Here is a 17,063-nt window from a genome sequence, read left to right as displayed (position 1 = left end):
CATGAGGCCCCTGGAGTCTGGGATTGATGTCATATACATCCTGGGCAGCCTGAAGGTGAGGAAATTAGCATCAAATTTATATTTGTTGGGTTAACAATTCTATAATTAATGTGACTCATGAGCTTATCTGCAGAAAGTCAGATATAAACATGCTGATTATGAAGAGTAATAATGTATGTAGCATGGTGATGTAATAATTTACAAATATTTTTTATAATGTTTAAAACAGGTGGCTCAGTGGTTAGCAGAACGTCGCTGGTTCGAGCCCCAGCTGGGTCAGTTTGTATTTCTGTGTGGAGTTTGCATGTTCTGCCTGTGTTCACGTGGGTTCCCTCAGGGTGCTCCATTTTCCCCCACAGTTCAAAGACATGCGATAGTGGTGAATTGAATAAGCTAAATTGGCCATATTGTATGTGTGTGAATGCAAAAGTGTATGGGTGTTTCCCAGCAGTGTTGGGTTACGGCTGGAAAGGCATCCGCTGCATAAAACATACCATGAATAAATTGGCAGTTCATTCCGCTGTGGCAACCCCTGATTATTTAAGGGACTAAGCCGAAAAGAAAATGAATGAATTTTTATCCTTGAAAAATCTAAAAACCCCCAATTTTAATTAACATCTAATGAGACACAGTAGTTTGAAATAAGTCTAAGTAATAACTTTAAGGTATTCTGTATAACACTAGCAGTTCAGACACTAAAACATGTAATAATATACAACATTTATTATGGAGAATTATGCATTCCCTATATATTATTCCAGTGTTTTCAAGATTGCATTCAATTACAATTCAATCATTCAATTCAGTCTCCAGTTCATCCTTAATGTTAATCTAACAGACTCAATAGTATCTGGATGCAGTCTTTGGGATGCAAGCTGAGATTGCATCACTCAGCAATTCAATGTCAGACACAATGCCCTCAATGGAGTGAGTGACGTCGCTGTGACGGGTAAGGTTAGATGTGGGGTTAGGTGAGGACATTAAAAAGCATTGGATGCAGCTCAGATTGCACTGCACCAGGGGCCTCATGTACGAAGACTTGCGTGGAAATCTTACTAAAACATTGCGTACGCACAAAGCTGTAAATGTGCGTACGCAGAAAAAATTTCAGATGTATGAAACACTGCGTACGCCGAATCTCACGCATATTCTTTTGTACATCTGAATGAACGTGAAACTGAGCGCAACATGCACGAGCACAAAACCCCTCCCTGCCTCCTCCCCCGTATGAATATGCTAATGACTATGCTAATGGAAAAACCCAACGAAAAAGCAAAGGCAAAATCAAACAAAAAGAGAAACTTTGAACAGAATGTGAATTGGAGGTGCTGCTTTCGGAGGTAGACCGGAGAAAAGCGGTGTTATTTGCAAGTTTGTTCTCCGGAATTAACAACAAAAGAAAAAAATAGAGTGGGAGAGTTTAGCTGATACGGTTAACACAGTTGGGTCTGAACATCGCACTGAGTGCATTTAAAAAAGAAATAGTGTGGTTTATATCTGTAAAATGTTGCAGTACCCTTAGCAGTCTCAGTGGCGCACCTCAGAAGAAGCATGTGATCATGTACTGACACGTTCGAGCACAAACTCGGTTCGAATCCAGCGTCTGATGAATTCTTTCTTCTTTTTTTTCCCGCTACATATAAGATTTTGCCCACTATTTATCACGAGAAAGACAAGTAGGAATCATTAATAAGTTTGTGCATCATATTTTATTTGCACATTTATTGAATGGAAATGTTTCTGATTCACGCATGCAAATTTATCTTCAGATAGTGTCTTTATAGCAATGTGCGTGCGGTAGATTGCTCAGATTACATTGGGAAAACAGGCGACCGCTGCAAATTGTGCTTTAATGTTTAGCTGGTCAACTGTATGGTATGGAAATCTTACATACCTACTATATGAACCCTTCTCATACAGCTGCCATTGCAAGGATCAGACACTTTGTAGAGAAGAATTTAACACAACTGCCTCTAGGAGTCGCCAATGGAAATAAAACAGACACGCACAAAAAATGTGCGTACGCCTGCCAGAAAGCTGCCGTGAACCTGCGCACATTCCCACGTTCAGTTCATTGTTAGTAAATCCAAACGTGAGCGATTCTGAGCGTGAAACCTGGCGTACACAAAGTTTTTGTGCGTACGCAGCGTTGATACATGAGGCCCCAGGTCTGCATCCAGACCCCTCTCAACAGGCTAGCAAAACCAAACATACATCTATGCAGCAGCTATTTTAAACACACAGTATGTCACCGCTGAAAACCAGCATTTACATTTGCTATACACAGAGACAGATGGTATTTCTGGAGATCTGACAGACACACAAATATAGTGTCATTAATAGCATTAAGTCTGAAGTGATTTCTTATGCAAGTGTATATCCGGCGAATCATTTATTGCAGTGGTGTTTGCTTGTGTATACGGATAAAACATTGTTTATTACCATATTTCCAAAGAAAGCCAGGCACAGGTCTGATAGACTGACAGTCACTAACTCTTCAAGAAGTGCAAATGTCAGAGCCTAGAAACATAAAAACAAACTGCAATCTGCAACACTTTCTGCAGGTTGAATGAATATACGAAGAGCCGTTTCCAGATTTCAACATGCCTGTTTCAGTAGGACTTAACGGAAACGAGATTTATTTAAAAACAGTGATAGGGAAAGACAATATCTGCTTTGAGCTAAATGCATTGTTGATATCTGGTTCTTGAATCTGATTGGCTGATAGCCATGTGATATTCTGCAAGTGACAGCACTTGTCCAGCCCTTACCGTTCACCCTTGAGTATTACACCGCCCACATACAGCAACAAGCAGAAGACACTCTACAGTTTAACAAAAATTGCAGCTGTTGGACAACAATATACTTTTGAGGCTTCTTTAGTTGAGAATGTAGTTGTTTAGATTGCAGCTATGCAGTTTATTTGTAAGGATAGTGCCATTTTATAATATTTATAATTTCCGAGACAGCGCTTTGGCGGTAGTCTTCCTTTGAGCAAAGATGGTTGATGTTCATCGACAAGATAGCAATAGAGCCGCATAAGCCCTAAGAAAAAACAGCATAACTTCAAACTACAGCTGATCAAATCATTACAAAACAGGTAAATTACTTTCTAATTTGATCTCTCTCTTTTGTATGTTGTAGTGCTGTATTTATACTATAGTAATATTGTGATCTCTCGATTGCAATAGAGAAATACTAGGAAATCTCTGTAGACTGATGGCATTTCATGTCGTTCACCCTTACAAACTTAAAATGTGAGCAAAATCAGCTGTTTTGTCATTAGACATTGCGCTAGAGAATCATTCAAATACTAGCTCTAAAGTGATGTCCGCTGCAGATGTGAATGAGTGGTGGAAGAAAGTAGTTCCTCATACAAAGGGTTTTGAGACTCTCTGTGTTTGATTGACTTTTTTACATACACGATTATGCCGTCAAACTGTTGTATAAATGCAGTATTACACTTGTAGCAGTGCGATATGGCTTCTACACATCACACTGCTGCTCGCGTAATCTTGCTCATACAGTGCATTCCTCTACCTTTTTGGGAGAACAGGAAATCACAACCAGTTCATTCCCAAAACAGATTGTAGAAAACCTGACTAACAAACATAAAAAAAGACAGAAACACAAACACAAATGCATGTATGCAAAAATAACAAAATGTGGAATACAATCGAAATTCCTTTACTAAAAATTATATATATATATATATATATATATATATATATATATATATATATATATATATATATATATTATTTTTAGTAAAGGACTTTTTTTGTACAGTATGCACTAACTGTATGCACAGTATCTAACATTATCTAATACAAGTATTTTTACACCGAAAAGGGTTACACACATCACCTTTAAACAAATAAAATGACAAAAAGACTTTTGTGATGTACTGTAACCTAAAGAATCACTTTAAAATACAGCAAATGAATCCCAGCAGTACAACTTAAAGTAATTAGTACAGGAATGTACAGTAAGAAACACCAACAGCATTACAGCATTGTCAAAATGTGCTAAAAATATTGCCTAATATATTTATTATTATTATTATTATTATTATTATTATTATTATTATTATTATTATTATTATTATAGTAACCAGGAAAATAGGTCATCATTGTCTTATAAATGACTTTGGAATAATTAGATTAAAGTGTTTTCTTAATATTGCAATATTTACATTTAATCAAGCATGAAATATATAGATCAAAAGATAATCCTCTCCACATTTAAGTGTAACAACACATGAACTCAAGCATAAAAACTACCCTTTTTTGTCCAAAATATTACATAAATTTGTATAACAATAACATGTTATCTTCATTTTTAAACATTTTTGTTTATTTACTTTTTAAATTCTTGTTTTTTCATATATGTCCTGGAATGAAGCATAATTTGTGATGTTATTTCACATATCAGATTATGCAGATTAATGTAAAAGGTCTTTGCTGACTGTTTCTGTTTTAAATAATACAAAGTAATACATTTTCTTTTTATGAATAATATTATGACTTTTATTATGTAATCCCATTTCAAAATGTAGTTTAAACACAATCCAGTGTTCGAGTAAGATTTCTGTTGGTCCATTGCTTTCAGTGTTTATTGTTTGTCACATGTTTATTTAATTTCCTGTTTTTGTTTACTCCATTGTGGTCAGGGTTACTAAATGCTATGTGCACATGCTATTTATTTATTTATTTATTTATTTATTTATTTATTTATTTATTTATTTATTTATTTATTTATTTATTTATTTATTTATTTATTTATGTAAATTGCAGCAAATGTTAATTTTGGGGTGAATTATACCTAGGCATGTTTTCTTGCTAGATTTCTGTTTTTAAATCAACAAACATAACGTAAACAACTGTTTTTATAGGTACATTACATTTTTTCCCTTTTTCTCGCCTGTACATGACAGCGCCTGATTTTAATCTGAGCCGAGAAGAGGATGGTTAAAGTTTGGGTCAGTAAGATTCATGCTTTTAAAAGGAGTTACTTGATCAAATACAGTAAAAGAATGGTATTGTGAAATATATTTGCATTTCCACTGAGTGTTTCATCACTCACCAGTGTCACGTGTTGGTGTTTAGTAAATTATTGTTTTTATTATTATTATAAATGTTGTAAAATATTTGAAATGTTCCACAGTTTGAAATATGATGGCTTTTTATTTTCTATTCATCTATGTTAAGCTGCTTTGACACAATCCACATTGTAAAAAGCACTTTAGAAATATAGAATTGAGTTGAATAAACAACTGTGCTGTTTGATACACAGATGGTGTAGAAAGCATTCAGACCCCTTAAGTTTTTCACTCTTTGTTATATTACAGCCGTTTGCTAAAATCATTTAAGTTTTTTCTATCTGTACACACAGCACCCCATATTGACAGAAAAACACATAACTTTTTTCCAGATTTATTATGAAAGAAAAACTGAAATATCACATGGTCCTGAGTATTCAGACCTTTGTTCAGTATTTAGTAGAAGCTGCCTTTCAATCTAATACAGCCAGGAGTCTTTTGTTAAAGATGCAACAAGTTTTCACATCTGGATTTGGGGATCCTCTGCCATTCCTCCTTGTAGATCATCTCCAGTTCTGTCAGGTTCGATGGTAACCGTTGGTGGACAGCCATTTTTAGGTTGTAGATTTTCAAGAACAGTCACAGAGTTGTTGTGAAGCCACTCCTATTTTAGCCGCATGGTCAAACACAGCTGGACTCAAATTATGGTGTAGAACATCTCAAGGATGATCAGAAAAAAATGGACAGCACCTAAGTTAAATACATGAGTGTCACAGCAAAGGCTCAGAATACTTAGGGCCATGTGATATTTCAGTTTTTCTTTTTTTTCTTTTTATTTTTTTAAATCTGCAAAAAATGTCAACAATTCTGTGTTTTTCTGTCAATATTGGGTGCTGGGTGTACATTAATGAAGAAAAAAAGAACTATAATGATTTTAGCAAATATAACAGAGTAAAAAATGTAAAGGGGTCATAATAATAAAAAAAAAAACCTGAGATCGAAACTAGGATTCTTTAATTTAGTTCAATCAGAAACATTCTGACCCCAAGCTTTTGAACACTGGTGTATTTTAACTGACTTATAATAATAATAATAATAATAATAATAATAATAATAATAATAATAATAATAATAATAAAAACTTTAACTTTTGGTACATTCTGAATTAGTCAGCACAATTCAGTTCCAATCACAAGTCTGAGTAATACCAACTGTGATTGGCAGAGATGTGAGATCAGTAGTTGTCCTCGACACAAGCAGTCGTTGTTCTTAACTGCCACGATATGCTACATTCTGGAAGGTGGTGGTTGCTCCTTTGTAGAGTGGATTATTAGCCTATAAGATGAGAGACATTAATGATCAGTGTTGTAATGCGAATACATACAATAAAAGTTTAAAAAAACAACCACAAGCATTTCGGCACTTCTTAGTATGACCATGTGGTGTCGAAATTGTATCAAAACCACCAATCAGGCAGGACCCCTGTGACTGTTTGAAGATGTTTTTTTCTTTTCATAACATGGCTGTCTGGAATACTTGATTGTCATTGGTCAGTCGCAACATTTTTCTGAGACAATAACCGCTAAATAACACAGGCTCATCCGGGAACTTCAATCTCGACCATCAATAAATATACGTTCATATCCATATACCTTCATCAACATTATTATGTATCTGTATTTGTCTGTCATGCCAATGTTTTTGACTGTTTTCAATTGTTTGGGGGCCATCTTATTAATGAATATGTTTATGCTCTATTCATCTGATTTTATTTCTGTCAGCTTGTGTTTTTGATTATTTGTTGCCACACAGTTAGTGTATACTCCATCCAGCTGTTTTTGTATCTGTCAGCTTTGCGTTTATTTAAAGGTTTATTAAACGATTATGGCTCAGAGCAATATTTTGCATTTAACTGTTATGTTATTATTTGTGGCAAGTAGCCATGTAACAAGCAGAATAAAGTACATTCCGGATGGTTAGGTGCTGCGATTCTTCTAAGGTGTGTGACCCGCTTTAGACGCACCGTGTGACATTATAGCTATGTACATTCAGTCCCAGCAAAAAAAAAAAAACAACACATTAAATTGCACAAATATTGCTGCAAGTTTTGAGAAAAGGCGCTGCAAAATCAGTCATTTTAGGCTGCAATAAACATTATTTTTGAACTGGTTGAGCACTGAGCACATCAAAATCAACCTTAAATTATTAGTATTTTAACAGATATAGCCTGGTGATTGCATATGATTGCTGGTTAAAAATTAGGAAAAGAATAAAATGGCAGTGAAATATAGTTTAACCACAACACACAAAAACAATGTGGTATCACAGTACAGAAAAAAAAAAACATTTTGATACCTACATGGAAATAACCTATATAAACATATGTTTAACATGGGTTTTGATATAGGTTTTTAATATATGTGACATATATAAAATTGGCCATTTTTCTATTTACATACAGTTTGCCCCCCTTTGATTTTTTTATTTTCTAAGCATTTCCCAAATGATGTTTAACAGAGCAAGGAAATTTTCGCCGTATGTTTGATAATATTTGTATTTTTTTCTGGAGAAAGTCTTATTTGTTTAATTTCAATTAGGATTAAAGCAGTTTTTATTTAAAAAAAAAAAAAAAAACATTAAGGACAAAATTATTAGCCCCTTTAAGCAAATTATTTTAATAGTCTACAGAACAAACCATCATTATACACTAACTTGACTAATTACCCTAACCTGCTTAGTGAACTTAATTAATCTAGTTAATCCATTAAATGTCACTTTAAGCTGTATAGAAGTGTCTTCAAGAATATCTAGTCAAGTATTATTTACTGTCATCATGGTAAAGATACAATAATTCAGTTATTATAAATGAGTTATTACAACTATTATGTTTATAAATGTGTTGAAAAAAATCTTCGCTCAGTTAAAAAGAAATTAGGGAAAAAATAAATAGGGGGGCTAATAATTCAAGGGGGCTAATTATTCTGACTTCAACTGTATATGCTGGGAGTCATATTTAAAATGACAAACAAAAATCCAAGATATTCCGTGACTTGGATGGAATTCTATAAAATTCCATGACTTTCAGTTTCTGGAATAGGCCTTTTTAAATGTTCATGATATTCCAGATATTCCATAACTCATGGAAACCCTGGGTTTGTGAGGAAGTGAGATTAAAACAGGACTGAAAACACTGAACAGAAAGTGGTTGGTGTAGCACAGTGGTAATTTCGTCAACAGAAATGGTGGAAGTGGCTTGAAACTGTGCCAGTAATGTGACAAAATGTATGCACTCTTATCCGCGCATCCAATGAATAAACAGCATAATAACGTTGGTTAGTTTTTATCTTTTAAGTCTCGTGTTTCTTTTCCCCATCAACAATAATTCCATAGTTGCAACCCAATCTCATTATTGATACATACCCCTGTATACATTTATGGAGAGTGCGAAATACATCCCAGGAAGAAGGTTTTCTTGCAGTTTGTTTTCGCGAATCCATCAGAGGCTAATGTGTACGCTTTTTACGATCTTAAATTTCTCTTGCGAGTGCCGTTTGTGCCTGCTGTTCTTGCATAAATCCACTAGAGGCACTGTCGACTGACTGCCTGACTCACCACCTTCCCTAAACCCAACCAACAGTGTTTATAAAAGCAATCCAGAAAAAAAGCCTTCGCTGCAGCTTGATTTTTACCACGTTTTCAGATCTTACCACATTCTCACACTGTTATTTACATGTTTATTTTATTTTTTGCCTTTTTTTTTGTTTTACCTGCTTTTTGAAACCGTTCTTCGGCAGACTCAAACCCCATCGCCAAGGTCAACTACTCTCTGTGTCTCAAGTCCGCCAACATATGCTGTGAGCTACTAGTCAAACTGGTAACAGCGGGAAAAGCCGTCCACAGGGAGGTAAGCTGGTTGAGTGAAAAGAACAAGAAGCCATCGGCAGCATCATACCGCCTTGTAGCATTCGTTTTAAATACGAAATCAGCCATATGTAGCTCTGGCTACATAATTCGCACTTTCCAGAAACATATACGGGGGTACATTTTCACAACTAGCCTGTGGATGAGTGCATCAGAGCGAGCACATTCATAGTTTTCAGACAGATTGGTTTGTGTCCAGCTCTAGCCAATGATTATTTTTTTGTCCTTATTTACATTGACAAAATAAATTTAGTTTAGCACAATACAGATATAATGTGTCTCACCGCTTCCCACTTGGCCTTGGCTTTCTCTTCTTCGAACTTTGCAAATTCACGCCTGTCATGAATGGTGATCAGCAGTTTCCAGATCAAGAGAGCAGCCAAACCCAGTAGCAGGATGGCACCGACGACAGCAAGTGCGACCACCAACACATCAGCACCCTTTGGACAGTCTGTGAAAAACCAGCAATGACTAAAGACTCGTTTTACAGAGCAATTTTCCCACTTCAGTATGCCTTTAAATAGCCGTGAGAGCAGTACAGCAAGTAACTACCTGTCTCTCACACAGAGACAGACAGCGATGTTTGACAACTTCATGTCACACATCGTCTCTCTCGTTCCCGTCTCTCCTCTCACCTGGTTCTTTAACAAGATAGAGAAGAGATTTTCCACTGGCATCTTCATAATACTGGAAGTTCTGAACACAGTCATCCTCGTCCTTATAACTGCAGTTCACTGCGTTCGTCTCAAAAAATCCTGGAAAGAACGGATGATTATTAACTCAGCAAGAACATCTGAACAAAAAATAATGCAAGAAGAAGACAAGGTTAAGATGTAGTCAAAATTAAATGAAGCTGAGCTAAATGATGGGGTTATTACATGGAAAGTTCACCCAAAAACTAAAATTTCCTCACCATTTAGCACATACACTCAAGTGGTTCTAAACTTTTATGAACTCTTGGTGAATTATGTGGAAGACAATGGCTGTTTTTTTCCAATGTTCTTCAGAATATCTTGCTAACATAAGAAAGAAACTCAAACTGGTAGAGAATGAGTAAATGATGACAGAATTTTCTTTTTGGGCAAAATCTGAGACATGTTTATGCAACGTCGGTGGAATTTACCAACATTTTAGCCAGTGCGAAGCTTATTTTGGTGTAAAAAAAAAAGCACTGCCAGGATTTTGCTCAAGTCTTATTGCTAAATGGCTTGGACACTGTACACTGAAAAAACAATTATTAATTGGATTTACTGAATTTGTTGAGGTAACTTTGCAAGTAATTTATATGGGTTGAATTTAATCAAACAAATTAAATTCAGTAATGTTCAACTTCATTTGTTTGTTTGAATTTAGCCCATAAAAGTTGTTTGCAACCCCTTACCTTGAAAACATTTAGTGGATCTTTTAGCATTCTGGCTAGACTTGTTTCGTCTGTAAATTTGCAGGAGAAGATTCGTTTGGATGCCACATTTATGGGATAGCACTTAAGTCAATAATGCAAGGTGATTTACTAAGGTTTGCTGTAGTCAATTAACTGATTAACTTAATGACATAATTAGACTATTACTTGTTTCATAAGTGCCATTTTAGGCCTTTACCAATATTAATGTGCTATGCATAATGTAGCTTTTTGTTAAAAGGTCACACGTTTTACAGATCTACATGACAAAGTTATTCTCTCCTAATAGAAAGAATCAAATGTGTTAACATAAACTGTCGTTTTTTTTTACTTACAACATCTTAACTGCTGTTGTAGAAAAAAATAAACACTGAAAAAAAAAATCATAATTTAGCAGTTTTCTGTATTTTGTGATTCGTTTTTTTTCTTTTTCTTTTCTTATTCACTTATGCTTTTGAAATGCATTATGACATCTTGATCTTTCTTTCAACTACTATTAACCTTGAAATGTTTGACAATGGGAATTTTATTAACATTTTTAATAGTTTAAAGTGATATATTGTCTGGGATGGCGCTGTATATTATGGTACAAAAATCTTGTATTAACCTGCCAGCACATTTTCTGTTATTTTATGGAGTATATTATATTATATATTATTAAAAACTTCTAAAATTACAAAAAAAATCATCTTGTTCTATTGTAAAGTTGAATTTTAGTAGTCGACAGAGTTTAGATCAAGGTATCATAATGCAATTCACAGTCATAAATAATAGGAACACGCTTGTGAATCACAAATGCAGAAACTGTTTTTTTTTTGTTTGTTGGTTTTTTCCAGGTATTTTGTAAAATGTTTTACTAGCTATACACAGCCAGACAGAAATGCAGCTGAAACTGAGTTTCCTGTTCTTGTCTAAAGATGCTCATTGTTAATACTACAGTTTCTCCATAGACTGATAGCTCTGATCATTAAATATGAAGTTTTATAACCCAATACGCCTTTTGAGAAATGATTTTCTCTAGGCTTATAGTCATTGGTTAAAGTTGTTTTCACAGCTTAACCAAAGTGTATAAATAAGATGTGTTTTGATTCAAGGATTGGACAATTTCCCTAACTTCACTTAGTGTGGACTTCTCATAAATATTTACAGGTGAATATGTGAGCACACAGGATTTAGACACTCAAAACTTCCGCATTTCAGCAGTGACTAATCTGAATGACAGTTATTATTTTCTAAACCTACTATTGTAAAACATCCTGCTCAATGATGGAGGTTTGGGTGGATCAACTACTTCTTTCAATGTTTCCTCATTAGACCAAGGGTTGAACAGATTTAAAGGGACAGCTGATCCAAAAAGGACAAAAATACATTGGCTCACAAGTGATTCTAAACTTTGGTGTATTTCTTTCTTCTATCGAACACAAAGGAAGATGTACTAAAAAATGTTGAAAAAAAAACAGCCACTGACATCCATAGCAGGATCAAAAATATTATAAAAGTCAATGGCTTCTGCTTTCAAACATTCCTTAGTATATCTTCATTTGTGTTCAACAAAACTCAAACGGGTTTTGATGAGTAAATGATAACAATATTCAAGTTTGGGTGAACTATCCCTTAACACAATGATAGAATTACTGTATTGTAGGAACAAAATTCTGAACTTTTAAATAAAAAAGGGATTTGTATATAGCTAGTGTGCTCAGAAGATGTGTATTATGGATTTGTTAGAGGTAGATAGTATACCCAGCTCTTCAACAAGCACAATTTCATCTCTGCAGACGTGATTGCAGTTCTTCTCAAAGAGACCCCCTCCTCTTTTATAGTGTTTACACTCCACGCATTCCCTGCAGAGACACACAGAAATTCTCTTTGAATGGTAAGGCAAAGAGATGAAAAAGAACATAAACATACTCATTATCTATACACACATGAAGGATGGATGGATAAATCTGACTTGAATGTTGACCTGTTTATGCCCTCTACAAAAGGTCAAAAGATATGCATTCGTCTGGTTTCATTTAAAGATGCACTAAGGAAAAGTCTTGGACCCAAGGTTATAATAGTTTTGGATTTTTCATTAGTTTTAGTTCTTATTTGACTTTTTGTTTTTAAATTCAGTTAGTTTTAATTTTTAGTTTTAATTAGTTTTAGTTTTTAGAGGTAGAATTTGCTCAGATTTAGTTTAGTTTTAATTAGTTTCAGTATTAGTTCTAGCTTTCAGATATTTGTTAGGTACAAGATTCCAAATATAAATAAAAACTCAACCAAAGATACATTTTTTGAAGCATGTATTCAGAGGACACATGAACACTATCATAACGTTACCACTACTATCTACTCATCTTTAAACTCATATACAACAGCCCTTAAGAAAGCATCCTTAAGTAAAATATGTGTGCAAGTCTGCTTCTGATTTTTGTAACAATCGTCCCATGTTTGGACTCAACATACCAAAAATGTTAAATCAGTAAACATAATTTCAGTCAGTTCATCACCACGATTTGAAAAGTTTCTTACTATGATGTTTTACAACTGAACCATGATTCACTTATTTAAATTCCATTAGGACTTTCTGTTATGAAATAAATGTACATTTCGCCAGATCCTCTCATTTAAGCCCTCGGTTAACCCGTGCTGCAGTTGTTCTAGTTTAGTACAGTCACAGCAGGCTTTCATGTACTGTTTGTGTTCGGTTTACTAAATCACGCATGGGTAGTATTATCGGTTCACCCCTTCTCAAATCTTACTTCAGTGTACTGTTCTAACAACTGAATAACTTAGAATATATTAGTTTATTTCGAGTCAGAAGGGGTATCAGGCATGTTAAAAGGTAAATAGTTTGTGGATAAAGGCTTACTGAAGACGTAAATCGTTTCAAATGATTCAGTTCGATTTGGTGAACTAGTTAAACCGGATCACTTAGAAGATCTGGTTAATAAGGATTTGTGCAATTAATCTTTCTATCTTTGATAGAAAAAGTACAAATTACAGGAAAACCCCTAGTCCTTTTTATTTAGTTATTATATTAAGTTATGTATCATTTTACTTATAATTATTTTATGTAACAATATTGTAGGTAATTAGTTCTTTATTTGCACCTGCTTCCTTTTATTGTAATGTAAAGGTGTACTGATAACGCCAAGTTGTTGTACATACAGTAACTTATGTTTAATAAATAAATAAAGTTAAAAAAAGAAAAGGATTTGTTCGTGATTGTGATTGCAATCACTTATACAAAAATAAAGCCATTATTGGGCACAAATGTGTTAAATTAAATTATTAATTAAAAATAAATTAAAATTTTAGTTTGCGTTTTTTCATTCGTTTTCGTTACCTATAATAACCTTGGTTGGACCGAGTTACAAACCACACTTGCAGACAATTAAAAGTAGGGGACATGTGTAGTAATGATGGCAAATATATAAAAAACAGCAGGGTCTTGTTGTGTTAGGGGCATGTTTGATTTTTTTGCATTTAAATACAGTCTCGAAAATAAAGGTAAAAAACTGTCACTGGGGCGGTGCCTTTTCAAAACACTTTTGTACCTAGGGCATATTAATAGCTTCAAGGTACTATTTTGTACCTTTTGAGTACACTTATGAACTTTTAAGGTACTATGAAGTACACATTTGGTTGGGTTCGGGTGCAGTACGCACTGTAAAACAAATGCTGGGATCCACACAATTTCTGTCGGGACAACATGATGGAATTAAGTAAACTTATTATTATTTTTTTTATTTATTTTTTTTACAAATTTAAGTGGATTGAACACAAAATAATGAAGTTGTGCCCCAAAAAACTCAAGATTTGTGTTATAAAAGTAGTTTAAACAAACAACAAACATTATTTTGAATGAATTTTAGCTGCCACCTTAAACATAACCTCCTTATGCAAGCAGCACAATGACTTTCATGAAAATGTATGAGTGCCCAAACATTGGATGTGTTGGCCATGCCAAAACATTGGCCGTGTGTCACTGCGTCCCAAACAACTCAAAATAATATGAAACAATATAACTAATGCAATCTCCATTTCATTGAGTGAAAGCGCTTGTCTTCGTGTTTAAACTAAACTGTTGCATTGTTGGCACAACCGTGCTCGAGCTCAGAAGGTAAAAACTGGGGGCAATTGCAACCTAGCCAAATTCAAGGCAACCATGCCTAGTGTGAGTTTTTATGAATATTGTTTGGCAAAATTCACTTAGTGCACCTTTAATCCTGATACTGGTAATGTGGTAAAAACATAAGAAGGAAAGAAGGAAGGAAAGAAGTAAATAAGAAAGGAAGTAAAGAAAGAAAGAAGGAAGGAAGGAAAGAAGGAAGGAAGAAAGGAAGGAAGGGTGGATGGATGGGTGGAAAGTATAAATGGATGGATGAATGAATGAAAAGGATGAATAGATGAAACAAACAAATTAATTAATCCTTCTGCATAGTAGTCGGTTGCTCTAACAAAAAGGCTAAAGAGCATGGCATCTAGCATCTGTCACTAGAGCACCTTTAGAGGTCAGAGGAGTGAGGTGGCCTCTGTGACAGACAGACAGACAGACAGACAGACAGACAGACAGACAGACAGACAGACAGACAGACAGACAGACAGACAGACAGACAGACAGACAGATAGATAGATAGATAGATAGATAGATAGATAGATAGATAGATAGATAGATAGATAGATATATAGATAGATAGATAGATAGATAGATAGATACGCACTTTTTGATGGTGCAGGCATCTGGGCAGGTGGGGCATTTATCACAGGTGGAGCCGTAAGCTCCTGGTTGAGTGCAATTACAGACTCCACACACACAGTGACCTCGTCCACTGCACATCAAGCCTCCACTGCCCATGCAGGTGTCAGTGCGGGTGGAGCAGTCACAGCTCTCACCGGACCATCCAGAGCCACAGTGACATGAGCCACAGAAACACTCACCATTACCTAACAGAGACGACAAACATATGAATTTCAGAATATTGATGGCACACTGTGATTTCCTTAAAATACTTAAAGTTCTGAAATACCAGGCAATACTGCTGTGCTCATTTTAAATGAAGCCCACACAAACTCACTTTTTTAAGAAACTTCATGCAGTTCTTTCAACACAACATTAATTAATACAATTTGGGAAGAGCAAAAATAAGGTCAATTAAATGTTCATGCTTGGGTGCAGTTAAATGAATAGTTAATCTAAAACTTAAACTTTCTGTCATCGATTACTCTCACCATTTACTAATTGTATTTCTGTTAGTAACACCAAAGAAGATATTTTAAAACAACCGGTAACCGTTGACTTCTGTAGAATTAGATTTTCCCAATATGGAAGTCAATGGTTTTCAGCAGGTTTAATTTTATGTTCAACAGAATAAAGAAACTAATAAAGGTTTGGAACCACTTGAGGGTGAGTAAATAGTGAGTAAATGTTATTTTTTTGGTTGAACTATCCCTTTAGAAAGCTACAGATGATTCTCATTTGCTCTGACAAGCATTGGGAGCTGTGAGGTCTTATATAGACTGGTGTGTGGCTTTCCTAATCAAGCCCAATTAGTGTAATCAAACGCAGCTGGACTCAAGTTAAGGTTTAGATCCATCTCAAGGATGATCAGAAGAAATGGACAGCAACTGAGTTAAATATGTGAGTGTCACACCAAAGTGGCTGAATACTTAGGACCATTTGATATTTCAGTTTTTCTTTTTTGATAAATCTGCAAAAAAAAAGTTAAGTGTTTTTCTGTCAATATGGAGTGCTGTGTATACATTGAGGAAAAATTAACTTAAACGATTTTAGCAAATGGCTGCAATATGTATATATATATATATATATATATATATATATATATATATATATATATATATATATATATATATATATATATATATATATAAATTATAGGGGTCTGAATATTTTCCGTACCCACTGTATGTGTGTGTGTATATATTTTCGTGTATATGTTTTAATTCTGACTATAATTGTATGTATGTATATATATATATATATATATATATATATATATATCAGGGGTGTGAACCTACACTGTTCTCATGGTTCAGTTACAATTATCATGCCATCGATTCGGTTCAATTCGATATCTCGGTGCATCTCGGTGCATTGACGATGCTTTTCATTCAAAATTAGATTTTTCTTCACAACAAAAAGATTTTTTTTAATTAAAATCTATAAATATATGAACATTTTTATGATATTTGTAATACAATTTAGAGCAGTAAGATATATGAACTGCACCTTTAATTTGACCTGCTCAAAGAAAACACTCTTTTTGAATGCATCAAATAAAACAATACATTCACAAATCGAGCATTTCAGACAAATCGAGCATTTAAAGCAAATAAACTTATGTAAATTTTATCCCGCTTCTTTTTTTAAGCGCTGTCTTACACCCCTATGATTAGTTATTGTCTTCCCTCACTTGACAGAAAGGGCTTTGCTTGGTTTTAGGAATCAAAGTGCTGTGGAGGAGCATTTTATTTAGTCGCCCTCCCCTCCTTCGCCATAGTATTTTATAATAGTGAGATCGCGCTAGGGAGATAAATGACGTCAGCACGTAATAACCGGTTATGATCTATTACTATACGATATCGAATTGTCCCCATTTGTATCACCGTGCATCGAATAAACAATTAATTTTTACACCCTAATATATATATATATATATATATATATATATATATATATATATATATATATAT

The 17,063-nt window shown here is 34.4% G+C and overlaps 1 protein-coding gene across 2 annotated transcripts in view; it reads right to left on the bottom strand.

Moving 5' to 3' along the window:
- Positions 1–703: 703 nt before the first annotated feature.
- Positions 704–17,063, bottom strand: part of itgb3a (integrin beta 3a) — a 34,237-nt gene continuing 17,877 nt past the window's right edge. Inside the window, exons 11-16 of one of the 2 annotated variants that reach the window (XR_015479930.1) lie at positions 15,074–15,296; positions 12,105–12,205; positions 9,598–9,717; positions 9,247–9,413; positions 6,254–6,376; positions 704–3,045 (exon numbers count right to left, since the gene is read on the bottom strand). Coding sequence is in view for 1 of the 2 variants with exons in the window: in NM_001037235.1 (NP_001032312.1) it covers positions 6,311–6,376; positions 9,247–9,413; positions 9,598–9,717; positions 12,105–12,205; positions 15,074–15,296 (677 nt within the window). In the remaining variant the exon portion in view is untranslated. 2 annotated transcript variants of the gene reach the window in all.

The sequence above is a fragment of the Danio rerio genome, chromosome 3, assembly GCF_052040795.2.
Source record: "Danio rerio strain M-AB ecotype USA chromosome 3, GRCz13ab, whole genome shotgun sequence".
NCBI lineage: Eukaryota > Metazoa > Chordata > Actinopteri > Cypriniformes > Danionidae > Danio > Danio rerio.
Note: the sequence above shows the minus strand (reverse complement) of the source record. Positions and strands in the feature narration are given on the sequence as shown.